Genomic DNA, 27,950 nt, shown 5'->3' on the forward strand with positions numbered 1-27,950 from the left:
GTATAATTAACAGACATTTCAATTTTTAGAAACCATTAAAAAGAATGACCCCCCCACCCCCGCCGCCAAAACTCCTCCCCAGTATCCCTCTACCCCTCCCTTGAGTCATCAACAACCACTTACTGAGGTCCTGTATCGCACAGCCACTATGTAGTTGCCATGGAGACACTGGTTACTGTGGAGTTTATGGCCTAGTTGTGGGTGGCCTGCAGGATAGAACCCAAAGGGAAAGTAGTTGCCAAGCCCTTCATGACACAGCTCCCAGGGGCTTCTCATGTGTCCCCACTGTCCAACTTCGAATGTGCCCTGTTTGTCACTGTTGAGTCTTACAAGCTGGCGACTTGGCCCGGAACCCCCCGCCCCTTCGTGTGGCTAGTTTGTGTTGGGCTCACAGGTCTGCACCTCGTTTCAGCTTCCAGAAGTCTTGATTCCCAGGTGGTCAGTTTCACACTATGCTCCTTCCCTGCTCTTTTGCCCCTGTTTTGGCCCTTATGATGCTGTCTTGTCATTGCCTGTTTTCCATGAGACACTTAAGCTTTGTAAAATTGTGGACTCAGACTGTCTTGTTCATATTTGTATCCCCAGGGCAGAACACCTGGCCTCTCGCCAAATGTTTGTGGAAGAGAATCACTGAATTAATTGGCCAGCATCTTGCTTTGTTTGCACAAAAGGTTAATACTCCAAAGTTCTGACAGTGTTGAGGCAATCTGCTTGGAAACGCAGTCCATTTCTGTCTCTGTAGCTAAAACTCCTTCCTCCTGCTCATATGGGGCCTGGAAATGCCCTTTTCTGCCCTCGCTTCTCTGGGCTTCCTGTCTCATCCTGGTCCCCTTCTGACTTTGCCCAGACTGTAGCTTGCAGCCCTCTGGCTGTCCTCCCAGGCCCACTGTTGACACAGTCCCGGACAGCTGAGTGGTCTGCCCACGCCCACACCCTCACTCCCGCCCCACCTCCCTTCCCTGGCAGCGGCGTGTCCATACACGTGAGAATCCAGGCTCCTGTACCCCGATGCTCCAGCTATAATGCAGGGCAGGAAAGGGCACCCAGGAAGACTGGGTGTCATCACACACAAGTCATCTTGATTATTTCCAGCACAAATGGTGAAGGTAATTAATTGAGCAATGATTATGCTAAAGAGAAATCTCAGGCCTGTGTTCTACCCCCACCTTCTTGTTAGTGAGTGAGTCACTCAGAAGGTGAGCAGACGCGAAGCACTGAGGTGTCTGTGTGCACCCCTGGCTGGGTTGGGGACCCAGGGAAGTTCTTCCTCTCGTGACTCTCAAAAGGCCTGTCTTCAGTGTTTGCTCCCAAGGTGGGCGGGAGGGGGGCACATGCCCAAAACTTGAGCTGGTGAGAGTCCTTTGTCTTTTATACTCCAACACCCCTGCAATCTTATACTGTAGCCAAAGGGATCTAGTAAAAATACTGCTCTCAGAATCCTTCAGTCATTTCCCAAATCCAGAGGCCCTATGTGGTCTGGCCCCGGCCCACATCACCCCAGCTCACTCTGATTTTTTCTTGTGTCTATGAAATCCACAAGTGGCCTCCCACCCAAGCCCTAAGCCCATCCAGTTCCCCCTAGTCGGAACACTCCATCTGCAAGCCTCCAACCCTGCCATACACTTGCCTTTCCTACAGATCCCAGCTCAAAGGTCACTCTCAGACAAGATGGTCCTGAGTCCACTTGCTTAGGTTCCCCCTTTAAATGTCAGAGTGACCACTTTTTCTTTATTCCCCAAACGTACTTGTTGTTCAGTCACCGAGTCATGTCCAACTCTTTGTGACCCCATAGACGACAGCATGCCAGGCTTCCCTGTCCTTCACTGTCTCCCAGAGTTTGCTCAAGTTCATGTCCACTGAGTTGGTAATGCTATCTAACCATCTAATGGAATTGACACTGAATAGTCATTGTGTGAATCCTCCTTGCAAAGCATAGGCTCCGGGACTGTCTCTGGTTTGCTGCTTCATGGTGGAGCTCAGCTTCCCGGACACGCCTTGACTTTCTGCCCAGTGCTGCCTTCCTGCGCCCCAGGCCCTGGCAGAGACAGCCTGAAGCCTGGGGAGCCAACAGCCCATTCCCCCAGAGCTCCACTGCCAGCATTGCAGGTACCCCGCCTACCTGTGGGGTACCACATTCCCACAAAGACGTCTTTCATTTTAGGAAGAGCTGGGGTAGAAATCTATGGAACAAATCCAAGGCCGCTATTTACAAAAGCAATCATTTTAAATAGCAGCTCTTTAGTACTTTTGAAATTGTCTATAAAAGTAGTTTATACACTACTTTCCAAGGTCTTCATATAAAAACAAACAAACAAAAACCAGAGAGGATTATACGAAAGAATCCAAAGCTCCAGAAACAAGGGTTCTGAAAAGGGACAGCCTGGGGCTGCTCCAGACCTGTTGTCCTGATCAAAGTGCGTCTACCAGGCGACTTTGCTAACGAGGTCAGACAAGCAGGACAGGCCCTTGTCTGCTTGGGGCTCACTGTCTTTTGCATCCTTTCTCCTTGGCACAGGGTGACTTGGTCACTGAAAGCTTTGATGAGACATGAGTTCGATCCCTGGGTTGGGAAGATCCCCCGGAGAAGGAAATGGCAACCCGCTCCAGTTTTCTTGCCTGAGGAATCCCGTAGATAGAGGTGCTTGGCGGGCCCAAGTCCATGGGGGTCACTGAGAGTCTGACACAACGGAGCACGCAGGCAACCAACAAATCCTGGTATGGACCACTCGGGTCCTTTCAATCTTGGCTTTAGAATAAGACGTTGTATCTCAGAATGCTATTTCTAAGTGACACTCCTTTATAAAACCTTGATAGAGCATCATTGTTAGAGATATCAAAGATAAGATGCTTCCATCTCTTTCAAAGAGCTTCCATTTCCAGTAGACATAACAGGACATCCATATAAGTTACAAATAAGGGTCTGGAAGGAGCAGTGGACGGTGCAGAGGGCAGGGTATCAAGTTTCATGAAGGAGGTCATATCTGAGTTGGGCCTGGTGAGGGGGTGGTTTGTACCAGGCCTGCATGGTTTCTCAGTAGAGGGATGAGAGAACGTGAAGCCTGGTCGTCCAGGTTAGTGGGTGCGTTGGGATGTGGAAGAGATGAGGCTGGGTGGGTTAATCGGTGTCTGATTATGGATAATCATAAGGTCCTGATAGGGAGCTTGACTTGTTGTGGGGATTACTGAGCTATGGAAGATCTCTGAGTCGGAGAATGGCTGGTTTAGGGTTGTGCTTAAAATGGACAGATCTGGCCTTACTTTCCACGTGTTAAACAATCTTTGTGATTCGTACAGTATGTGTTTTCTGGGTCTAGGAGATATGAGCACTGACGTGGAGGGTGGAGGTGCTCAAGACACTGAGATGTCCCAGTGCCCTGTGGAGTCCACACTGTTGCAGAGTTGGTTACCCTGAAAGGCTTCCCATTACATGTAGAAAAAACCAGATGCTTGCACCAGCCCACCAGCCTAGAAAGTGTCTGTGTGAATTTGCCTGGCGCGGGGAGTGGGCCGTGGAAGAAGGCGGGCTTGGCAAACATGCTGAGAGCACTGAATTCCAGGCTGCGCTCACCCCTGGCCTTGTGCATACGCTGAAGCCTCACACTGCAGCCGCCCCCTCTGGGGCTTCTCTGTGCACTCAGCTTGGAGCACTCTTGTGAGGACACCCTAGCTCACCGCACCCTGTAGAGGCGTGAAAGATGGCGCGTCTGGGTGTGATCTGATTGTGCCTGGGGAGGCAGCTTGTGTGTCTCAGTGGGAAGACAGTGAACAACCAGGAAAAGGAGGCCATTTATACCAGTGCACATGCCTGCAATATTTACATTCTCCGATGACAGTTTTTCTGGCACACACACGCTCTTCAGGAGGAAGCTGAGAAAGTGAGTGACAGTCTCTCCGTGTCCAACAGCTTCTTGGACTTAGTCCAGAAAATATAGCGCGGGAAGATGTGACTCTGGCATTTCTGGGCCAGGCCAGCAGGGCCAGCATAGTGGACGCAGGGAGCTGGGGTCAAGGTGAGGGGCAGTGACAGTTGTCCTAGGGTTTCTGAACGTTCAGCCCTCTCAGGATCGCCGAATTTCCTTGACCAGTCAGCATCCGTTGCGTCCGGGACCATCCCAGGGAGGCTTGTAAAGATACCCTGACCTCTAACAGGACAAATAGGGAGGTAAAAGATCAGTATATAGTGAGAACCAAATGAACACCACAGATCATTTCCAGAAGGAGGAGGCCTGAGGGGCAGGGGTGATCATTCCAATCAACACCCCAGTCAGTCCTGGCTAATAACCCTACAGGTGGGTAATATGATCCCTGGTTTGGGGACCGCATTTCCACTCTGTCCCCCAACATGAACATGACCATCATACAGTTTCTTTCATTCCCTCGTGTTCTTCCCTAAATTTATTTTTGGCTGCACTTGGTCTTTGTTGCTGCGCGCAGGTTTCTCACTGTGGTGGTTACTCTTGTTGTGGAGCCCGGCTCCACGGCATACAGGCTCAGTAGTTGTTGCCTTGCGGCATATGGAATCTTCCTAGACCAGGGATCAAACCTGTGTCCCGTGCATTGCATCGGCAGACAGCTTCTTCACCCCTGGAACACCAAGGAAGGCTGCGTGTTCCTTTTTTTTTTTTTTTTATTGGTTTATTTTTCTGGTTGTGTCATACAGCTTGTGGGATTTTAGTTCCTCAACCAGAGATCACCCCTGTGCCCTTGGCAGTGAGAACGCAGAGTCCTAACCCCCAGACCACCAGGGAATTCCCATTCTCTCAGGTTCCTCACCACGGGGGTTCACGCAAGTGCTGCTCTCAGCTGACTCTGGCGCTCTCCAGGACCCATGTGAGTCTGGGACTCTATGCCTGTTGCTGTAAGGTGTCTGACACACGGTGGGTGTGCCACTGCTGTCACTGAATTCCACACGGTAGGAGAGACTCCACACATCTCAGGATGGCCCCCAGCAAGACGGCCTGCCAAGGCAGGTGTAGGTGTGAGTCCTGCCAGGAGCAGAATTAAAGGTGGGGCAAGCCTGAGTTTAGGAGGGTTGGAAACTTAGATAAGGACTTGCTTTGGCTTTCAGCCATTCCCTTGCCAGGTGTGTAAAGCCCACCTAGCCCCCTAGTGGAAATGGCATCTTGGAATAAGAATCCAAGGCTAGGAGTCCTGGGGGGGTCCAGTCCTGCAAAAAGGGATGGCCCAGCCTCACATCAGCAGGTCCCGAGATTGCATCAGTCAGGCTAGAGTGGATCATGGTACAGTAAGAAACCACCCCAAGTCTCAGAGGCTTAAATAGCAAAGGTTTATTTCTTGCTCATAACTACTTATCCATTGCAGGTCAGTGGGGAAAGCAAATCTTGATCTTTGTAGACACTTAGGAACCTGGACTGGCTGAAGGGGGCTCCATCCTGAGATAAGAAAATCTGTGCCTAGGAGCTTAGAAACCTGGATGTGCTCCTCAACACTTCCACTCACATCCCAGTGGCCAAAGGAAACCACACCTGATTTCCCAGCAGGTGGAGATCACGGGGAAATGACAAGGTGCCAGAGGGAGAAAAACAATACTCAAGAACCCCTAAGATAACCACAGGGGAAACTGGCTGGTGGAAAGGAAATGGGAGGAGGAGGGCTTGTTCCGGCTGCAGGCCCCCTCTCCACCCAGACGGAGCCAGATGTGGGGACAGAAGCCACCTCTGGACTCTTGGCACCCCAGCAAGCTTTCCCTTCCCAAAGCTTTCTCATCAGGCTGTCAGATTCAGCTTAGGACTCTGCACAGCCCTGGTCATTCTAACCTCATCACGGCAGTCAGCAGGAAAAAGGCAGCATCAGGACCGGGGCTTAAAGAACCTTCAGGAACCAAAGGGCTTTGTTGTTGTTGAGTTTTCAGGAACTAGGGAGGAAAAGGTGAAGTGAGGACAGAAACACTTTTAAGACGAAGCAGACGCCTCTGCCTCTGTCAGGAGCGTTGTGTTGCTTTTGTTGTTTAGTCGTTCAGTGGTGTCTGACTCTTTTGCAACCCCATGGACTGTAGCCTGCCCGGCTCCCCTGTCCATGGGATTTCCCAGGCAAGAATACTGGAGTGGGCTGCCATTTCTTCCTCTGGGGCTGCTTCCCGAACCATGAACTGAACCTACGTCTCCTGCATAAGCAGGCAGATTCTTTACCATCTGAGCCACCAGGGAAGCCTGTCGGAAGTGTCTTTGGAGAAATATAAACAGGGCTAGGCTGCAGGGAGATGCCCCCTGCAGAGTGCAACTCAGGAGGCCAGGTGCATGAGGATCCAGAGGCCACCAGGAGGAAGGACTCTGTACCACACCCCCCCACCCCACCCCCGGGCTCTGCAGCAAAGGCAGAGCCTCTGAGCCGGGCAGCAGGAAGGCATTTGCTGAGATGAGCTGGTGCTAGGGGGGCATGGAAACCAGAAGATTCTTGCGGGGCTTCTACACCTGCTTCTCCTGGACCAAAACAGCTCATCACACCCCTCCCCCCAGCCATAACAGCCTTGTTCCTTAGGTCTCAGGCTAACTGTCATGTCTCTGGGAAGTGTCCCCCAACACCCCCTCCCCCACCAAATGGCTGGCTGGCCCTCCTCTGTGCTCCCTAAACATCCTGTGTTCTTATTTCTACCCAAGCAGGCCTAAATTTAGGAGGATCTGTTACCCTCAGGATCTATTAGCACCACAGGAACAAACTGGATGAAAGAGCGATGGGGCTGGTGAGGGCACGGCGTTCCTGCTTCAGGATATCAGCAAGCCAGGTGGAGGGGCCAGAACTGGAGGTAGCTGATGCACCTGGTGGCTGCAAGGTCAATGTGGGGTCCTCCCTGCTTGCTCAAGGCTGCCTGAACCACAACTGCAGGGCCATTCTCAGATCTGACAACTCAAGCCTCCCAGGATCCAGCCCAGACTCCAGGAACCTCCAGGTCAGCCCAAGGCTCTTCAAAGCAAAAAGCTGAGCTGCCACAGGGCCTTGTCCAGCTCCATCCCCTAGAAGCCTTGGTTTGCCCCACCCCAGGTGGCCACACTTTGAACCACCTCACATAATTTCCAGTGGTAGGTTCTGGGCCCCATCCCTACTCACCACCCCAGGGACTCTCTAGTGTTAGGCTCTTCCAGGGAAGAGGCATTTCCGTCCCCTCCCAGAAACATCCAGTATGTCCCCAGACTGTCTCCTGAATCTCTCCCTCCTGAATCCCTGGGGAGTGGGCCATTCCTGGGCACTGGGACAGAGGAGGACCTTGGTCACACCCACCCTCTGCCTCAGTGCCTCAGTTTACCCATATGTAAAACCTGGGTTGCATCAGCCCCTTGTTGCATTACAGGTTCAGGAAATGTTGATATTAAAGCCCTGGTGGCTCTTTGGAAGAAAGATGCTCTATTTTCATGATTTTGTCCTCTAGCTCCCTGCCCACCACCTCCCTGGAACCTTCTGGAATGTGCTACCTGGGCCATACCAGGGGGTCAGGAAGCAAATCATCTCAGGCCTGGGAACATTCAAACATGGGCAATGGTTTCGTCCAAGTGCCTTTAGTTCAAAGGGAAGCAGGTCCAAAGCCACTCAGTGTTGAAGTGGGGTCCTTGAGCCAGAAAAATCCAAGAATGCCCAGCCTTGTCCCCGGGGAGGTCAGCTGGCAGAAGGGACTCTTCAGAAATGTGGGGAGGCCTGTAGAAAGGGCCTCCAGGTGTGGGCTACCCTGGGCACCAGGCCCAGGTGCTCAAGTTGCAGCCGAGTGGGCCTGTAGGCGTTGAGGTTGCTGTAGAGGGCTGGCAGGCTGTCATGGGGCCTTGGGGAGAAGTGGGCCTGTGGGGTCAGGGCCCCCCAAGGGCTGTGGTGGGGCTGGAACCTGGAGGCAAGCAGTGGGTTTGGGGCCAGGGGGCTGCCAGGCCCTGAGGACGTGGACAGACTCCGGGTCTGGGGGTTGCTGCCCGTCGATGGGCTGTTGAAGGGGTTTGAGGATGTGCGGTCACTGGCTGAGCCACTGCTGTCACTGAGGCGGCCAGGCGGGGGCCCAGGGGCTGCTCCGGGCTGCAGGGGTGTGGCCAGCCTGGGCGACTTGAGGCCCATGACGGGCTTGGAGGAGGCATAGAGGTGGCGGAACTCCTCATCGAACAGCTCCACTGGCTGGCCTGTGAACTTGGAGAGGATGTTCCGGTGCACGTGCCCACAGAGCCAGGTGAAGCTGGAGGGAGAGGAGAGAGAGTGAGGGGCGGGGGTGGGGAGGCCGCGGGCACCCTGCACCGGAGGAGGACCTGGTCCAGCAGGACGAGGAGGACGGAAGGTATGCCCACTGCACCTCCACGCCGGCTCCTTCCACCCTGATTGAACCCCCAGTTACTCCTCCTATGGATAACCAAGCTGAAGCTCAGAGACAGTGAGTGTGTGTGTGTGTGTGTGTGTGTGAAGTCACTTCAGTCGTGTCATAGGTCTTTGCGACCCTATGGACTGTAGCCTGTCAGGTTCCTCTGTCCATGGAATTCTCCAGGCAAGAACACTGGAGTGGGTTCCCATTCCCTCCTCCAGGGGAGCTTCCCGACCCAGCGATCAAACCTGCATCTCCTGCATTGGCAGGTAGCTTCTTTACCACTAGCGCCACCTGGGAAGCCCCAGCGAATGTTTGCACGGAAGTAATTAAGATGCAGAGGAAATCCTTGCCTCGGGTCAGGGCTCCTCCCGGTGCTCAGATGAGAGCCCCTCAGAAGTCCCCGTGGAGGCACAGAGGGGCCATGTGCTGGCCGAGCGCCAGTGTCCCCCACTGTGCTGCTGGGGGTCACCAGCCGCTGGGGCTACAGCAGCCCCACCTGTGACATGCACGACATCTGCCTCTTCCAAACAAATGAGGGTCTGGGCTGCTCCTCGGACGGCAGGGCTATGGGCTCATGAAACTCTAAAGGGTGTAGCCAGGTTTTCATGGGTGGGACGGGGAGGGAGAGTCCTGTGCTTTGGGGGAATGGGAAGGAGAATACTGTGGGGGTGGGGGGTGGGGACAGGACAGGGGAGATGCTGCATGGAGGGTCTGCCTGGACACTGCGGGAGGACACCCTCAAGCAGAGGCCCTGACCTTCCCCCTCATTTACACATTTTATTGAACAAAATGCTTAAGGCATTTACGTGTTATTTTTATGATTCCCTAATTTAAACAGATTCCTTTCTATCTCTGATTGAAAACTCTCATCACCCAGTCACCCCTAAAGAGCCAGATGATACCACAAAAGACTATCAGGTTAGTCTTGACAGTCTAACTATCAAGAGAATCAATAATGTGGGCCCAGGCCTGGAGCAATGGACACAGAATGGTCAGAAGGAGACAGGGTCACTGAGTGGGATGGAAACAGCCTCACCAAGGGTCTCAGCCTCCAGGCCCCAGCTTGTCTTTCCACCAAAAGGCAGGTCCAGCTTCAGGAGTCCCCTGCTCTGTGAGGCAGGGCGGGGCCCATGCAAAGCTGGGGAAATCCTGGGAAGAACAATGAGGCTTTGTCCAAACCTCACCTGCTGCCCGGGAGCCACCCACACAACCCAGAGAGGTGGGCAGCTAATCTGGGACAGCAGCACTCTTGGCTACGCTAGGAATCAACTGTAGAACTTCCCTGGAGGTCCAGTGGTTAAGACTGTGCTTCTACTGCGGGGTTCATTTCCTGGTCTGGGAATTAGGATCCTGCAAGCTGCACAGAGCGGCCAAAAAAAAAAAAAAAGAAATCGCCCTGTGTTTTTTGGAATCAGGCTAGATTAGACCAAGCAACTGTGTGCTTTCTCAACAAAGAAGGTCCAAAGGTGCCCAGGCAACTTCTCAGGCCCCACGCACCCTGTGTGCCCTGTGCCCCCGCCCCCAGCGCCCGCATGTCCTTACAGCACCTGAGTGCTACCTCCTTGCCATACTCACTGTGTGAGGGTGCTCCTCCCTTACACCCCAAAAGTCCATTCATCCTGTACTCTAGCTTTTACGCTTTCTTTTATCACCACCCATAGTAAGAATTTTATTTTTATTGGATTTTTCTTTTCTGACCCTTAAGTACATAGGGGCTTTCCTGATAGCTCAATTGGTAAAGAATCTGCCTGCAATGCAGGAGACCTCGGTTCAATTCCTGGGTTGGGAAGATCTCCTGGAGAAGAGATAGGCTACCCACTCAAGTATTCTTGGGCTTCCCTGGTGGCTCAACTGGTAAAGAATCCACCTGCAATTTGGGAAACCTGGGTTTGATCCCTGGGTTGGGAAGATTCCCCTGGAGAGGGAAACAGCTACCCATTTCAGTATTCTGGCCTGGAGGATTCAGGCCATGGACTATAACAGTCCATGGACTAGCAAAGAGTTGAACACGACTGAGCGACTTTCACTTTCACAAGTACATAGAATTGATTTGATCATAATCTTTGGCTCAAGACCCATGCCAAAGATCTATTAATGGCCCATTTACAGTTACGTAGCTTTATTTGGTTATTTTAAATAACCTAAGCACCTATAAACACGGGAACGTGGAAGCCTATGAACAGGGAAGCCTGCCATGGTGCAGTCCACGGGGTCACAAAGAGCCAGACACAACTTAGCAACTGAACAACAAGCATCTATGAACCTACCACCCAAAATAAAAGGCTAGCATCTTGACAATGACCTGCATTTAACCACATGGTTAAATGCAGGAACACATTTTTCCAGTTTCTCCAAAATAGAAGAAATCATCACCCAGAATCCTGTGTCATAGTTCCCATACTTTCCTTTTTCTATAATAAGAAAAAGTTTTATATATTCTCAAAAGTACTGTCAACCTTCCATATACTCAAGGATGAAAAATATTCAGAAAAAAAAAAGTCTTCCAGAAAGTTTCAGAAACCAAGACTTGAATTTGCCAGTTGGCAACCATTTACATACAGTTTATACTGTATTGGGTATTTTAAGTAGTCAAGACGTGAAGTATGCAGGAGGATGTGTGTAAGTTATATGCAAATTGTACACCACTTGGCTGGATGGCATCACCGACTCGATGGACGTGAGTTTGAGTGAACTCCGGGAGTTGGTGATGGACAGGGAGGCCTGGAGTGCTGCGATTCATGGGGTCGCAAAGAGTCGGACACTACTGAGCGGCGGAACTGAACTGAACTGATATGAGGCACTTGGGTATCCTTGAATTTTGGTATCTGTGGGGATGCTAGAACCAGTCCTCTACAGATGATGAGGAACAATGGTAAATATTTTACTTGTTTTTAACATACATGTCATCTCTGGGGACTTTTTTTCTCTTGCATATTGCTGGTTATCCGTGTTATTTCTTACTGCTGTACTTCACTTGTCTTTGTTGTATGAAGTCCCACCGGGGGCTTTGTCATCCATCCTTTCATTGATAGGCATCTGAGTTGCTTCGATGGTTTTCCTGCTGACCGAGGGAGGAGCACCCTCTCGCACCAGTGCTTCTCCTTGTCTCCTAATGTCTCACAGACCAGTCTTTCTATCTAGGAGTGGAACTGCTGGGTAAAACCAGGTGAATATTCAGCTTTAGAGGAAATGCCTAACTCTTTCCAAAGTCACTGTGCTGATTTGAAAACCCACCAGCGATGGAGAAATTCGTTAAATCCACTATTTGTATGGTCAGTCTTTTTTTTTTTTGATGAATAGCCATAAAATGGTAACTCATTCTATCCTTGATTTGCATTTTCCTGATCACTGATGATGCTGAACATCTTTTCGGGTGGTTCCTCCTGCATGAAACTCCTGCTCTCACCTCTCGCCCACACTTCCATTGTGCTGTTTCTCGTGTGTGGTTTGTGGGAGTTCACTGTGATTCTCAGCGCTAATCTTGTCAGGGCATCATGAAAACCTGCTCCCAGTTTGTAATCTGACATTTCACTTACTTTAAGCCATCTCTCAGTGAACCAAAGTTCTTCACTGTAGTATAGTTAGATTTAGCAATCTTTTTTGGTCAGTGCTTTTTTGTGTTCTGTTTAACACAGAGGAGAGTCTGGGTTAAGATGTCTAATCCTTATCCTAAGGTCTAAAAGACATCCATCTCTATATTTTACTAAAAGTATTAAAGTTGTTTTTGACATTTAATTTCTTTTAATCTATTGGAGGTGATTGTGTGTGTGCACGCATGTGGGTGTATGTGTGAAGTAGAATCCGGTTTTTCATATGGAGAATTTTTCCCCCGGTTTCCCCTTTCCCCACGCCTCTGACATGCCCTGTCAAGCACGGGTCTGGGTCTAGGCCTTCTGTCTATCCCTCTGTCACTTTGTCTGTCTCCCCCCCATTGCCACGTTGTCTACAGCACCACAACAAGTCCTGATCTCTGGACAGGCAAGTCCTCCCCACCTGTTCTTCTTCAGACCTATCTTGGCTATTCTTGGAGAAACATATTTTACATCCTAAACTGTTTCCATATGAAAATACGTGCATAACCCCACAACAATTTCCTGAACACCCTTTACCTCAGTGTGCTCTGATTAGTTTTATTCCATCTTATTTCATTCTTTAAGATTTCTGGGCATCATCCACTAACTCAGTTTCATAGATGGTGATGTACCAGGTTGAAAAATGGTGTTCCTCTAGCCACACTGGGGGCTTCCCTGGCGGCTCAGCTGGTAAAGAATCTGCCTGCAATGTGGAGACCTGGGTTGGGAAGATCCCCTGGAGGAGGCCATGGCAACCCACTCCAGTATTCTTGCCTGGAGAATCCCATGGACAGATGAGCCTGGTGGGCTTCAGTCCATGGGGTCACAAAGAGCTGGACATGACTGAAGCAACTTAGCACACATGTACGTAGCCACATTGGATGGCCAGGACCTAACATGAACATTCATTCATTCCTCAGATATTTATGGTCATAGACAAACATGCAGGCACTGTATTGTCTGTACTTCCTTCCAGGAAGCAATAGAAAAGAAAACAGACCCAGTCTAGGTCCTGACACCATGTTTTTTACGATCTTGGCTAGCCAAGTTCATAGATAAGCTCTCTAGGGAATCATGTGGAAGCTGCCACCAGCAAGATGAGTTAGCAGGACAAAGACAGCAGGAATGAGCTCTCCAGCAAAGGGAATACACAGCAAGTGCAAAGACTCGGAGGCAGGAAGGGCCTGGGAGGAGGCCCATGTGGCTGCAGCAGCGTGGATGGGAAGAGCCCTGCTGAGACAGAGGCCATGGCAAGAAGGTGGGTTTTTTTCCCCCTAGGACAGTGACACGCATTGAAGGATTTTAAGGATGCAAGTGATTTGATCTGGTTAGCATTTAAAAATCTTTCTGTTCCTGGTAGAGAAAGCCCAGGGGTGGCTGTGCGGGTCAGGTTAAGGTTGCCCCGCCCTCCTCCAGGGATCTTCCCAACCCAGGCATCAAACCCAGGTCTCCCCCATTGCAGGCAGATTCTTTACCAGCTGAGCTACCAGGGAAGCCCCCAGTGTGGCTAGAGGAACACAATTTTTCAACCTGGTGCATCACCATCTGTGAAACTGATTTAGTGGGTGATGCCCAGAATTTTTCAAAAATGACTTAAGATGGAATAAAAATAATCAGAGCACACCGAGGTAAAGGGTCAGGGAAGGAGTGGGAATCAGGGGCCGGTTAGAAGGCCATGCTCTTATCATGTTATTCCTCGAGCTGTTTCAGCTCCCTGCTCTTGCAACCCGTCCCCCTGTTCCAATCTTTTTCATCCTCCAAGCATCAATCCAACCTCCAGGACCTGCCAGCCAAGACCCCACGAGGGGTCATTTCTTAGCGCATACTGACCTTAGAGCACATACCACACTACACTCTGGCCATCCATCTATGTTTCTTGATGAGAGGGAGATGTTCCTAGCACGTGGCACATCACTTGGGCTGAATGAGACCCTCAACAAGAGCTTAGCTGTTGGGACGCAGACCCTCCCCAGCCCCACCCTCAAGGCTCAGCTAGAGAGAGAGCTCTCTGGTTAGCCCTTTGTGTGCATCCAAAGGGAAGGGCCAAAATACCTGAAGCCCAGAGACAGCCAGACTGGAAGGGTGGGGTGAAGGCTTTTCTGGGGGTTTTTTGTTTGTTTTTATTGGTGACACCTATAAGGGTTCCAGGGAAAAGGATCCTCTGAAAAGCTGGCAAACAGATCAGTTGTTCAGTCCTCCCCCTGGGAGCTGGGTTCCCTATAGTTCTCAGGATGAATGGCCTGGTGGTCCTCAAGCCCACTGCCACCCTCCTTCTGAAAGTGAAAGTTGCTCAGTCATGTCCCACTCTTTGAAGTCCCATGGACTGTAGCTCTCCAGGCTCCTCTGTCCATGGAATTCTCCAGGCAAGAATACTGAAGTGAGTAGCCATTCCTTCTCCAGCAGATCTTCCCGACCCAGGAATCTAACCAGAGTCTCCTGGTTCACTTTGCAGGTGGATTCTTTACCAGCTGAGCTACCTGGGAAGCCCTGGAGACCCCCATATCAAGCCCAGCCTGAGATCCTGGTCAAGGAAGCTGGTGACCCTGGCCCAGTCACCTAACCTGCTATGTGCCTTAGTCCCCCCATCTGTCAATCAGAAGAATGATGCCTCCCTCTACATGTGATGAAGATTAAATCCTTACTAAAGGTCTGATGGCACCTGGCCCAGGACCTGGCTCAACAAAGTGGTTCCTGCTTCCTTCTGCCCCTTCCAAGGTCAAAGCCGCCCCTGCATGCTCTAAGGGCAAATACACATGAACAGAGAGAGGCCTGATTGTCCTTATGGAAAATAAGAGAAGGCCTCCCTCCTCCTTCATCTTCTCTTTCAGAATTTCTTTCTCTGTCCTTTTCAAACATACAGGAATCTTTTTAATGGCTAAACAAGGGCTTCCCTGGTGGCTCAGAGGATAAACAATCAGCCTGCAATGCAGGAGACCTGGGTTTGATCCCTGGATTGGAAAGCTCCTCTGGAGAAGGGAAAGGCTACCCACTCCAGTATTCTAGCCTGGAGAATTCCATGGACAGAGGAGCCTGGTGGGCTACAGTCTATGGGGCTGCAAAGAGCTGGACACAACTGAGCAACTTCACTTTCACTTTCAAGGCACTTGCCAGTCGCACCGCCAGCTCCCCAGAGATGGGGACAGGGGAGATGACTGCTCAGTGGCGGAGGGGCCGTGGACATGCTCTCACCACATCCACGGATGCCACTGTGACAGAAGATGGACGTGCTTTAGGCCAAAGGAATTTGAGAAGCAGGTGCAGGAAGGACTTTCTGACCTCCCCCTTGTCCCTGAAGCTGGTCACACTTTAAATGGATGCATTATCTGGCATATGCATTAATGTCTCTGTACACTGTCTATATTAAAATAATGAAACATTTTGGAAGTAAAATAGGGCCCCCAAAGACAACAAAGCAAATTGCACGGCTTTAGAATCACACCTGAGAGCTCTGAGAAAGGAAACGAGGAAACATCCTATTGCAACACAAAGGGAAACCAAGGCACTTGTAAGTGTCTCCCTACCCAGAATTCCTCCCAGGAAGGACCCAGATTTCCCCCTTTCTCCCAGGCAGGTTCTGTCTCCAGCCTTGTGTAGGTGATGAGTCCCCAGTTCCCCCAGGAGCTGCTTGTGGGTATGTGGGCCTGAGCGGTTGGGGCTGGTCTGCACCGAGCTCAGCCTTGGCCTCCTCGAAGCCCCAACAGAAGGTGGAACCCAGCACTCACCTATACGATCCACACAGGACATATCTCCAGTCTGAGATGATGAACTTCTCCCGGATTTGGCCGGAGAACTTCCTGCCTGACTTGGCACAGTACACCTCTCCTTCCACGCTCCGGATGGAGATGTTCTGTTGGAAGGGAAGTCAAGGTGTCCTCACTATGTATTTATGGTCACACACCTGTCTAGAAATGTCTGGAAGGATGCTCAGCAAGAGCAAAAGGGTTATCGCTAGTTGGTGGGATTATGCGCCATTTTTATGCTCTCCTTGGCTGAATCTTCTAAATTTTCTTCCCTATCCTGACATTATTTGAGTAATGAAGAAGAAAAGAAAAGGGAGATGGTAGAATTCAAACAAAGCAGAAAACAGGAGTGACAGGATGCTCTTCCAGTTCAGGCTCTAAGCACATCCCTCGGAATCCTGCCCTCTCTCCCCTGTCACTGTTTCTTGGGGCCGTATGTTCCTTGTGGCACAGCTACACAGCTTTCGGGCAGGATGGGGTTGAGGTCCTCTGAATCCAAGTCCAGGGGTGTGAGTTCAGCTACTTCTGATGGGGAAAGCAATCATATCACGGGTTTATGGTACCCTTCATTAGTGTCTAGGGCTTCCCTGATAGCTCAGGTGATAAAGAATCTGCCTGCAAAGCAGGAGGCCCCAGTTCAATTCCTGGGTTGGGAAGATCCCCGGAGAAGGGACAGGCTACCCACTCCAGAGTTCTGGCCTAGAGAATTCCATGGACTATATAGCCCATGGGGTCGCAAAGAGTCAGACACAACTGTGCCTCACTTTCACACCGTGAGGAAGGGCCATCTGACCTGGACTTTGAGCAAGAAGTAAATGTTTATTATAGTGAGAGGGGGCATGTGTCCCACGGCGTAGCCTATCCTATGCTCACACAAAGTACTTTCACACCATCACGGGGCCCTACCTTGAGGTGAGTGTCAGAGATCTGGGCTTTGTCACACATCTCCTGGAAGAGCTTCACGCCTCCCTGGTCCAGGAGCACACAGACAAACACCCCGCGCTTGTTGGCCGCCTCTAGGATGTCACAGAAGATCTCCACGTCCGTGAACACGTCCATCAGGATCGCCAGGACCTGGGCCAGGGCAGAGGGGTCAGGGCCAGGTGCTAACTGGTTTCAGCCTAACTCCTCAGTCCCAGCGGGCCTGGGAGATCTGGTCCCATGAGTGCTGAGCTGGGGGTGGTGGGGGATGACGGCAGGACTATGGAAGCATGCAGAGCTGCAGCAGGGCCCTACCCCTCATCTCCAGCCCCTCCTCATATCCTCTGGCCTCTCCTCCCACTGTTGGAGTGGAAAATGCAGAGGAGAATGGAGAGAAAAGCAAAAAAGAGGAGGCAGAGAGGCGGAGATGAGACCAGGGGAGGTGGTTGGGCAGAATCACAGGAGAGGGACAGATTTCCAGTTATGGGTTCTTAGCTGTTTGGAGCTCGAAGGCACTCTATGGCCCCTGGCTTTCAAATGTTTTTAAGTCTCAAACCAGACCCTTGTGGAGACCCCAGGAAGTATAAACTAGACTAGATACTGAGCTGCCCCAGTGGGTGGAGGAGGGAGTCCTGCTCAACCAGCAGGAATTGCGTCGTCCGGCAGAGCAGAAACTCGGGGGGTGAGGGGTCTAGATATCCAGTCACGGCGAGAGAAGTACGTGTTCCTGCCAGGCACCCACTCATCCTTCTTGTGCCAACAGCACCCCAAGCTCATTTTATCTTATTTTTGACCACACCACATGGCTTATGAGATTTTAGTTCCCCAACGAGGCATTGACAGGTAGATTATTCAGCAGCCATTAAAATGATCATTATAAGGGTTACATAGAAACTATAAGGAACAGTGAGATGTTTAAGCAAATCTTGCTGTTTAGTATAATGCTCACCAAATGTGTATTAACAATTAACTAAGTGAAAAAAGAAAACAAAGGACTAAATGATAGCACGTCTACTACAATTGCCAGTGAGGGAAGCCGGTATATAGGTAGACAAGAGCAAAGCCAGCACTGGCGGTCATATTTGGCTGGGGCACTGGGGTGAGTTTTTTCTTCAATGTCATCTGTAATAATAATGTTCTGCCACTTTCCTAATAGTTACAATACATATTTTTGGACCATAAACATCTGGAAGTAGCAAGAACAAGAAGAGTGTCACAGAGAGAGGTGAAGGAGTTGGCTGGCACCTACATGGAGCTGACTTGCTGCTCAGTTGCTCTGGGTATCTGGACAGTGGAGGGGACCACAGAGAAATTGCTCACCCAGGGCTACAGGTCACTAGAGATGTTTAGAAATGTGGCTCTGTTAACACACAGTTAAGTACATGTGTGTGTGTTAGTAGCTCCGTCATGTCTGACTCTTTTGTGACCCCATGGATGGTAGCCCACCAGGCTCCTCTGTCCATGGGATTCTCTAGGCAAGAATACTGGCGTGGGTTGCCATGCCCTCCTCCAGGCGATCTTCCCAAGCCAGGGATCAAACCTGGGTGTCCCCGCATTGCAGGCAGATTCTCTACCATCTGAGCCACCAGGGAAACCCATGGTTAAGTACATGTACACATTAAAGCTTATGGCGCCAATAACTCTGAGGACCTCCCTCCTGAAAGACAAATGCCTCCTCCTCCAAGGTATTGGCAAAAGAGACAGTTCTCTCCCCTTAGGAGGTCAGTAAATCCTCCCAGTTGTGTCCCAGTGAGTCCCTGTTTCCCAGAGCCAGGGCTGGTAAGCGGGTGACTAATGGACAGAGTGTTTTGGCTGGGTTTACAGAAAGCCCAGCACCCTAATGTAAGGGATGCTTGGCAAGACAGGCTCATGGCATCCAGGTTCATCTTGTTTGCCTCCTGTTGGCATTGTCTCCCAGCTGGATCAATTCAAGGTCAGTAACTTCTTCCCGGGGCTCCCCAGGTGACACTAGTGGTAAAGAGCCTGCCTGCCAATGTGGGAGACACAAGAGACTCGGGTTCGATCTCTGGTTCAGGAAGGTCCTCTGGAGGGGCGTGGCAATCCACTCCAGTATTCTTGCCTGGAGAATCCTCAGGGACAGAGGAGCCTGACGGGCTACAGGCCATGTATATGACTTCTTCCATCCCCTGTGTGGGAGTCCCACCTCACAGGGCCTAGTGAGCTGAATGATGAAATCCCAAAAGATACGTCTACATTTTAACCGCCAAAACCGTTGCTGTGACCTCATTTGGAAAAAAAAAAAAGAGTCTTTGCAGATGCAATTAAGACTCTCAAGCTGAGATCATCCTGGACATTTTGTGCACATGTGCTAAGTTGCTTCAGTCATGTCTGACTCTTTGAGACCCTATGGACTGTGGCCCGTCAGGCTCTTCTATCCATGGGATTCTCCGGGCAAGAATATTGGAATGGTTACCATTTCCTTCTCCAGGGGATCTTACTGACCCAGGGATCGAACCTGCATCTCTTACATCTTCTGCATTGGCAGGTGGGTTCTTCACCACTGTACCATCTGGGAATCTTCTTAGGGCCAATCAGATGGGCCAGCATGGAGGCATGGGGCTGGCTGAGAAGGAGAAGGAGGTACTTCCCGTGCTAAGGAAGGAAGTCGGCCTGGGAGCACAGCCTGGCAGGGCAGCTTTGGGGATCTGGAGTCTCAGAGAGATGGAGGGACCCAGTCAGGGGCCTGCAGGTCTGCTGGGGCGGTGCCCACAAGCAGCATTCATCCTGCGGAGACCTCAAATCGTGGCTGAGAACCCTCCACTACCAGCCAGGCAGACGTGAGTTTCTCATGGGCTGGAAATCTTGCTACTTTGGGGGAGGCAGGAGGCGGGAGGGGAGAGGCGATTTGGATCCTGGTGGGGCCACCAACCATGTTGGGGCCAGTTGTTGGAGGCACTTAGCACCCCACGCCCCACTTTGTCCTTTGATTGCTACTCTTCCCTCTTTCTTTCATAGGTGCTGATGCTCCCTTAAAAAAAGCAAAATGTAATTTTCACTCTTTATTTATTTATGCCTCACAGCATGCGGGATCTTAGTTCCCCGACCAGGGCTTGAACTCTCGCCTCCGCAGTGGAAGCGTGAAGTCCTGGAGTCCCTGATGCTCCCTTTTTGAGTTTGGTTGATGTGTAATAACCGCAGCACCTGAGCACCTGATTTCCTGAGCAACTACTCAGCCGCACGTTTATTTCCTGTGACCTTCACAACACCATGACCCGGACTTCCCTGGTGAAGAACAGGGGTGCAGAGATGTTAAGTAACTTGCCAAAAGCCGCAGGGCTGGAAGGCTGGAGATGCCCTAGATCCCAATCCAGAGCCACGCTCCCAACCAGTCTACCGTGAGCTAAGAGAAGAACTCATCTCTGTTTATATCAGATGTAGTCTGTCCCTTCTCTGCTTGTGGCTTAGGGATGGGTAGGGAAGGAGAGTCAAGCCTGGGAGGGTTGGGGGACCCCAGAGAGCAGAGCTCAAAGAGAACATGAGCAGAAAGGGCCCAGGTGGGCCCTCCACCATCACCTATCTGCTGACCACAGGGTGAGGGGGCCAAGACCCCTTAGAAAGGCAGCTGTGAGAGGCCTATCCCCTCCAAGCATATGCTCCCCCCTTTAGCGTCACCTCTGTCCGTGCCTGGTGCTTCTTGCCATCAGTGCCCACCTGGAGCAGTGACAATACAGCACTGAGCCCCAGCACTCAGGGGAGGAGGGACTTACTCTAGGGAACCCCCATGGGAAGGGATACAGGCCAATCACAGATCCCAGGAGGATGGTGGGGGTTGGGGGGTGGGGAAGGAGCACTTCCACTGGTCTTTGGAGGCTCCCCACCCCATCCTGGTGGGACTGGGCTCTGGCCCCCAGTGGAGGCGCCCCGTTGCCTGTAAACTCCACAGGCCTAGGGGGTGGGGGGCGCTGGAGCCCTCTCTCCCAGGTCTGCCCTCCCTCAGCAGCCCATGTCAGAGGAACAGCCAGAGAGCTCGCCATGGGGCCCCTGGTGGTGCTCAAGGCCCTGGAGTCCCAGTTACCAGGTGCGGGGCGGGGACACGCTCATCAGCTTCCTCAGCGCATGGTGCGGTGAGGGCAGGTTTCCTGCTGTGTCCCACCCCTGAGCCTTGTTCTCCCTTCAGCTGCTCCCAGGGCAGGGGCTCGGCCTGAAAAGATGGTCCTTGACACCTAGGGGTGGGGGCATGGAGCTTCTTGGGAACCAGATTACAGCTGCCCCTTTGCTCCTCTGCATTGCCCCACTCCCCCACCCCCCACCTCCCCAGGGAGCTGGGTAGAGTTTTCTTTCTGCACTGAAAGGGAGAGGAAGAGGAATGCAGCAGGGCTGGGGGCTTGTCTGCTCAGGGTCTCCAACATTTTGGCCTCAGGACCCCTTTACACTCTTAAAAATTACTGAGGCTTCCAAAGAGCTTTGTTTATGTGGATTATAACTATTGATATTTGTCATATTAAAAACAAACTGAGAAAACATTTAATGTTTATTAAGCATTATTTTAAAACAACTAATATTTGTTACTTAAACTCATCACATGCTAATATGAATAACAATTTTAGGGCAAAAATAACTGTACTTTCCAAAGCAACAATGGAGTGAGCAGAATGGCATTATTTTTCAGTTTTGCAAATCTCTGTGGTGTCTGGCTTAACAGGAGACAGCTGGTTCTCATATGGCTCCTGTAGCAATCTGCTGTGATGTGTTGTTTACGGGGAAGCATATAAAGATAGTCCAATCTCACACAAATGAGTGGTTAGAAAGGGCAGTACCTCACAGACTCACTGGAGGGGTCTTGGAACCTTCGGGGATCCTGGACCACACTTGGAGGATGGGTTATTCATGTTTTTTGTTTTCTGTATTTTGTGATGCTTTGACATCCCAGGGTTAGTTTATTATTAGAGGTGGCAAACACCTTGCCTAGGAGCAGCCTCTGAGATGCTAACCAAGCAGTCCAGACCCATGTCCCAAGCCTCCGTTATCTAACTCTCCAGCATCCTGACAATATTTCCCTTCCCACCCTAAATCACCCCAGTGCCAAGTATGGGACAACCAGGGACCACCTGTGGCTCCGAGCCTTCGGAATTATTCAAACGAACCAATTCTCAACAGTTTACCTCACCCTGCCTTGCCTTGCCTTGCCTTGCCTGCAAAATCACAATAAAGACTTATGCCCATGCATTCCCTGGCTCCTCCCACCCCCCAACCCCGCCATGGACCCTGGTGCTCCCCACGTGGCCCTGCATGGTGTGCGGTGCCTCCTGCTTCTTGGTGAAAGTGAAGTTGTTCTTTGCGACCCCATGGATTATAGACTGCCAGGCTCCTCCGTTCATGGGGTTTTCCAGGCAAGGGTACTGGAGTGGGTTGCCATTTCCTTCTCCAGGGGATTTTCCGGACTCAGGGATTGAACCCAGTTCTCCTGAATTGCAGGCAGATGCTTCACGGTCTGAACCACCAGGGAAGAACTTGGTACTTAACCCAAAAGCCAGCTATCTTTAGACCAGCCATAAAGGTTTGCAGAGATCAGAGTTGACTTGGCCCAAGGGTCCAACCAGCTCCTCTTTGGAAATTTTAAATTAAAAGACAAAATTTAAAACAAAGAGACAAGGAGAAAAGCCACTCTAAGTTGCTTTGAAATCACTAGCACTTACATACTATCATGAATAAAGACTAACCTATATAAACATCTTCTACTGCCGAAATAGGTTCTGGTACTTATTTCCTGATTTGCTGCTGCTGCTAAGTCTCTTCAGTCATGTCCGACTCTGTGTGACCCCATAGACGGCAGCCCACCAGGCTCCCCTGTCCCTGGGATTTTCCAGGCAAGAACACTGGAGTGGGTTGCCATTTCCTTCTCCAATGCATGCAAGTGAAAAGTGAAAGTGAAGTCGCTCAGTCGTGTCCAACTCCCAGCGACCCCATGGACTGCAGCCTACCAGGCTCCTCCATCCATGGGACTTTCCAGGCAAGAGTACTGGAGTAGGTTGCCATTTCCTGATCTATCCTATGTATAAATCTGTAAGGAACCATGGCTATTATCTGTTTTCTTGTATCCTTAAAGTGTGAATGAGTACTCTAGGGAACTGCAAGTGAAAACCTCTTCCTTCCTGATAGTCCTTTCCAGGTCTCCCTGCCTCCAGGGCATCCAGCCCTCTCCCTCCTCCTGACCTCTGCTCTTGACCCACCCTGGGCCTGGAGTTCCTTTCCCTCCCTTCTGTGCTCAGCAAACTCTTACTCATCCTCTGAGACTCAACTCACAGGTTAACTTTTCCGTGAAGCCTGCCTTAGTCACGCTCCCCTCTGCTCCCAGGCACAGAGGGTTGTTCAAGTACAGTGTCCCCTCCACTCCCCTAAGGGCAGGTGGCTGGGAGGAGGGATGCCTCTTGTTCTGCTCTGCCATCCTGGGTGCAGGGCCTGGCCAGTGTAGGCTTTGTGGAATAAAGGGATGAGAGCATAACAGGAAACAGGGTGAACTTCTGCTCCATAGGGAATGTAAACTGCTGGCTCTGTTCGTCCCTCTCTGTTCTTTCCTGCAGGGGCTGAAGCCATAGGAGAGGGAGAGCACAAACCTGCTCCCGCCCTCCCCCTCTGTGTGGACGCTGCTTCCCAAGGACCGCCTGTGACTGGGGATCCAGCCTCCCTGGCATCTCTGTCACTCCTGAGCCCTGTGTGTGTGTGTGTGTGGTATATGGGAGTCATATCACAAACTGCCTGCAGGAGCCTGACAGCTAACAAAATGAAGGTCATCAGGGCCTTGACATTGTTGTAGTTTAGTTGCTAAGTTGTGTCTGACTTTTTGCGACCCCATGGTCTGTATAGCCTGCCAGGCTTCTCTGTCCATGGGACACGCTTTTGAGCAAAGTCTGGGAGATAGTGGAGGACAGAGGAGCCTGGCATGCTGCAGTCCGTGGGGTCACAGAGAGTCAGACACGACTGAGCGACTAAACAATGTCAGGGCCCAGGATGAGAGGGACTGATGAAGAGAGCAGTGACGGCGACCCACACAAAGGGGTGGCCTCGACTCAGCACCCACAGAGCCAGTCTTCCGACTCGCTGAGAGGAGCTAGAAATTCTTACTATTGAGTGGAATCTTGTGATTTTTAAGTGTTGCCCTAAGTTTGTAACATGCTGTGTGGATAGAGCAAAAGTCAGCAGCAGGCCTCGAGTTCACAGAGGTGAAGAGAGAGCCGCCTCCCTGGGTGGGGTCGGGGCAGGAGAAGGGTTTGGTGGGGGGGACGACGGTGTTTCACAAGCCCTCATCTGGCTGCTTTCCAGGAGCCTCGCTCCCCCTTTAAGCTGCAGCTGCGGTTGAGAATTTCACCACCACCCCTGGTCCCCGCCCCTCGGGAGAGCACTGAACTTCAGCACAGAGAGGCCAGAGGTAGCACACTTCGGAACAGGCCCTGACAGCTGGAAAGGACCTTAGTCCAGTGTGGAATCTGGGGCCTGGGGAGGCCCAGGGACTTGCCCTGGGTCGTGCAGCCCAGCCCAGGCAGTGTGGGCACTCCTGACTGCCCGCCTGAGCCCATCAGCAAAACGTGAAATATTGCTCTGAAGTAGTCTAGCAATGTGAAAGTCGATGCTCTACCCCCTGTTATCTTCTATTTTGTTCTTCAGAATTCTACTCCCTCTCTTCTTTTAAGTACAGCTTCCCCACTGCTGGTGGCTTCTTCTGGAGCCATGAGATTTCACACAGGGACTTTGGTCCAGTGGCTAAGACCCTGCATGCCCAGTGCAGGGACCTCAGTTTCGATCCCTGGTTGGGGAACTAGATCCCACATGCTGCAACTAAGATCAAAGATCCCATGTGATACAACTAAGACCCGGCACAGCCAAATACATAAATATTAAAAAAAAAAAAAAGGATTTCACACAGTATTGGACTTGGGAGGGGAGTCCATCATGAGAGTGGATCTTAGCAGAAAAGGAGCTTAAATATCAATGTGTTCTTTTTCAAGTTCTTTTAGATGTAACAGAATTAATGCTTTGGTGGCTCAGATGGTAAAAAATCCGCCTGCAAGGCAGGAGACCCAGGGTTGATCCCTCGGTTGGGAAGATCCCTTGGAGAAGGAAATGGCTACCCACCCCAGTATTCTTGCCTGGAGAATTCCTATGGACAGAGGAGCCTGGCAGGTTACAGTCCATGGGGTCACAAAGAATTGGACATGACTGAGCTACTAACACGCACACACATAAATGTAAAATAAATAATTTGAGTGATGAGACAGGGAGACCCTTTATGGATAACAAAGTATTCTCCTGGGAAGCCATTCTCACCTCTGGCTCTCTGCAGTTTTAGGAGAAGAGGTGGCACCCATACCCCTATGCTAAGGAGTCATTTTATGCATGTGGGTAGAAAGATCCCCTCTCCTGGGCCGACAGTGTGCAGCCCCTGTGGATCCACAGTTCCAGGAGCAGCAGGAGAACTCCTGACCAAGTGCCAGTCTCGGCGCCTTAAATTCTGCCAGCTAAGCTCTGGTCCTGAAGGATTTTTCTTCCTCTAAAGTCACCTATTCAAAGGTAAACACTCTGGGGAGGGAGAAATCTTTTCTGCTGCTTCCTCTGTCCTCTGCCGACCACCGGCTGGATTCAAGCGCTGTGCTGAATTTGTGGGCAGACAGGGCCAGACAAGTCTGAGAGGAAACGGGACAGGTTTGCATCCCAGTGGAGCAGCCCCTTCATTCAGAAGCACAGACACGAGGCGCCTTGCCTGGCCTGGGGAACTCAGGAAAGCCTGCCTGAGAAGGGGACTTCAGTCCCCTTTGGTCTTGAGAAGGAGTAGGTGTTAGAGGAGACGCCAGGAAGGTGAGGAGGCTCCAGGCAGAAGGAACAGCATGTGCAGAGGCCTCAAGACAGAGCCTGGTGGGTTTGAAAACCTCCAGGTCACTCAGGATTGAGTGGCAAAACAGGGGAGAGGAACTGGAAGGGCTGTGAGCTGTGCTGTGGAGTCAGCTCTTCCCAGTGAGGGCAAGTGGGAGCCACTAAAGACTTTAAGCAGTAAAGGGGACAAGTTCAATTTGAAGTATAGAAAAATTGTCTACAGGGATTTCCCTGACTGTCCAGTGGTTAAGACTGCGCTTCCACCACAGGCAGCATGGGTTCAAGCCCTGGTTGGAGAACTAGGATCCCACAGGCCGTGTGGCAAGGTCAAATGTAAAAAGTGTTTACAGCAGCTTGGAGACTAGGCGGTCAGGGATCAAAATGGGAGAGGAGGGTCAGAAGGGAAGCTGTTGTAGGAGTTCCAGTGATGGGTGGCCAGGAAACCCGGATGGTGACAAGGGGGAATCCAGAAGTCAGTGATCTAGGGCCAGGCAGAGAGAAACATCCCTGGTTCCACCCTACACTCCAGTCATCTGGACTGCATGCCTTAGAACAGGAGGCACCCCTTTCTGCTTTCCTGAAACCCCCACCCCTACCCCTGTGGCCAAGGAGGCGCGGGCTCCGCCATCGCTACCTGGCTGGTCCGGGTGATACAGCGGCGGATGAGGTCCCTGATGTTGCTGTGCTTGTCCGTCTGGAAGTACACGGTGGCGCTGGACTTCTCCTTCATGTAGGGCTTCTCCGCAGAGGCCCAGGTGTGCAGTAGGGCCGGCTCGCTGCCCTCTGAGGCCACGGGGAAGTAGGTACCTGATTGCAGGGAGCAGGTGTCGTGCCCCTTGGGGCCTGCCTCAGCCGCCCCTGGGGGCTCCGGGGCACAGGGGGGCTCCTTGGCCTGGGCCTGGATGTACTGGGCCTCCACTGAGGACAGGAAGTCCACCTCGCCTTCTTGGCTGAGCGCCTGCCAGTAGGCCTCGGGACCCCCATCCAAGAGGGCATCTGTGGCCAGCCGGGCACTCTCATTGTCGCTGAAGTCAGCCCTGGCTGGCTGGACCCACTGGCTCTTGACATCTTCCAGGCGTTTCTGGATCTTGCCCACGTGTCTTGCCCGGCTCATGCTGCCCTGATCCTGAGTCGGGGGGTGGGGGAGCAGGGAGCAGCTGGCACCTGAGCCCTTCCTGATGTCAGGGCCACACTGCCCAGGAGGAGCGGGGCTCCTGGCACCTCTGGAAAACACCCTTTCCTGGCACTGCTGTGCGGCTCACAGCCAGGACTAGCTGCTCCTAGGAGGTGGTTTACTGCTGTCCGGAGCAATGCTTCACAGGGCTCATCACCCACTGCCAGGGGTTGGCTTATCTCTGAGCAACGCCCGCCCTGCCCGCCGGCCAGGAGGGCCGGCTCCTTCATGCCTGGGCACACTCAGCCCTGGGAGACTTCCTCTCCTCCCAGCAGCCACGCTGAGCCAGCTTTCCAGCTTGTTGTGCAATTCTCCCCAAGCTCCTCAGGCCCCACTTAGGAAGCCAGCAGGCTCTCCCAGCTCCGGTGTCACCTGGTGCCTGGGGTCCCCCTCCTGAGCTCTTCAGTGCAGACGCTGATTGGTTCAAAGACAACAGTTTTCCTGCCAAGTCCCTGAGATCCTGTGTCCATCTGGTCCCTGTGTGAGGAGGGAAACTGGGTGCCTGCCAGGCAGAGCTGTCTATCTGGCTTTCCTCCTTTCTCTCAGTGACTCCTCAAGTTCCCCGACCTCCCCATCCCCTGGAAAAGCCTTTTCTCCCATCGCTCTTCCCTTCTTGTGTTTGCCATGGTGGTGCTTGAGCAGAACCACCAGAGAGGTACCAGTCCTGGGCTGTTGGAAGTGTCTGCTTGGAATACTGTCTTGAGAATCTTCAGTCATGTCAGACCCATGGAGCAATGGGATTGGTCGTTCTCAGTGCTGGAGGGGCAGGTGGCCACAGGTATGTTTAAAGTAGATGAACCGCTACTTTAAAGGGGGAAGCCACATTTTCTTTTCAGATCAGGGCATCATCAATTCCATGTCAATGGACTGCAAAACCTAGAGTCCTGGTGTTACCGAATCAGGTCTCGCTGCTCGACACTCAAAAGTCAGTACTCCAGATAGAGACAAACGTTGGTAAAAAGGAAAAGTTGCCTTTAATCAGAATTCTGGCAATTTCAGGAGATGGTGGATGCAGTATCCCCCTAAAACCTCCTGAGAGTCTGCTCAGCCATGAGATTTTTAAAAAGAAAAAGGGAAGTAGCCTCAGTTACTCTTTGAGGTAAGGACTCAGGGTCATCACTGTCCCCCACTGCATACAGGCTTGTTGACCTCTTGTGATCCTTCTTAAGATGCAATCATATTCACACAGCTTGTTCATGAGATGACTGAAGGGGAAGTTAGGGAAGAAATCTGATTATCTGTTAATTACTTATTCTTATTTAATTTCTACTTCTTTGATCTATGGAAAGAACCAACAGATTAGGCAAGGTATTCTGTGATCAAAAGATCTGAAAGGTGCGCTAGGGCCAGAAGATGAGTAGAGCACAGAGGTGCCTCTTTAAGATTAATGACAAGACAAAGGGGTACCTCCTGCAGAGAGCTCTTTCCTG

At 51.6% G+C, this 27,950-nt stretch overlaps 1 protein-coding gene across 1 annotated transcript; it reads right to left on the bottom strand.

The window, feature by feature from the left end:
• Nucleotides 1-5,273: 5,273 nt before the first annotated feature.
• FAM83A (family with sequence similarity 83 member A) lies at nucleotides 5,274-27,109 on the bottom strand. Its single transcript, XM_002692631.6, has 4 exons — nucleotides 25,981-27,109; nucleotides 16,506-16,673; nucleotides 15,582-15,706; nucleotides 5,274-8,164 (listed from the first exon to the last, which is right to left on the bottom strand). The coding sequence occupies exons 1-4, from the start codon at nucleotides 26,458-26,460 to the stop codon at nucleotides 7,630-7,632; spliced, it is 1,308 nt and encodes a 435-aa protein (XP_002692677.1). The 5' UTR covers nucleotides 26,461-27,109; the 3' UTR covers nucleotides 5,274-7,629.
• Nucleotides 27,110-27,950: the final 841 nt, after the last annotated feature.

Source organism: Bos taurus, chromosome 14 (genome assembly GCF_002263795.3).
Source record: "Bos taurus isolate L1 Dominette 01449 registration number 42190680 breed Hereford chromosome 14, ARS-UCD2.0, whole genome shotgun sequence".
NCBI classification, from domain to species: Eukaryota; Metazoa; Chordata; class Mammalia; order Artiodactyla; family Bovidae; genus Bos; species Bos taurus.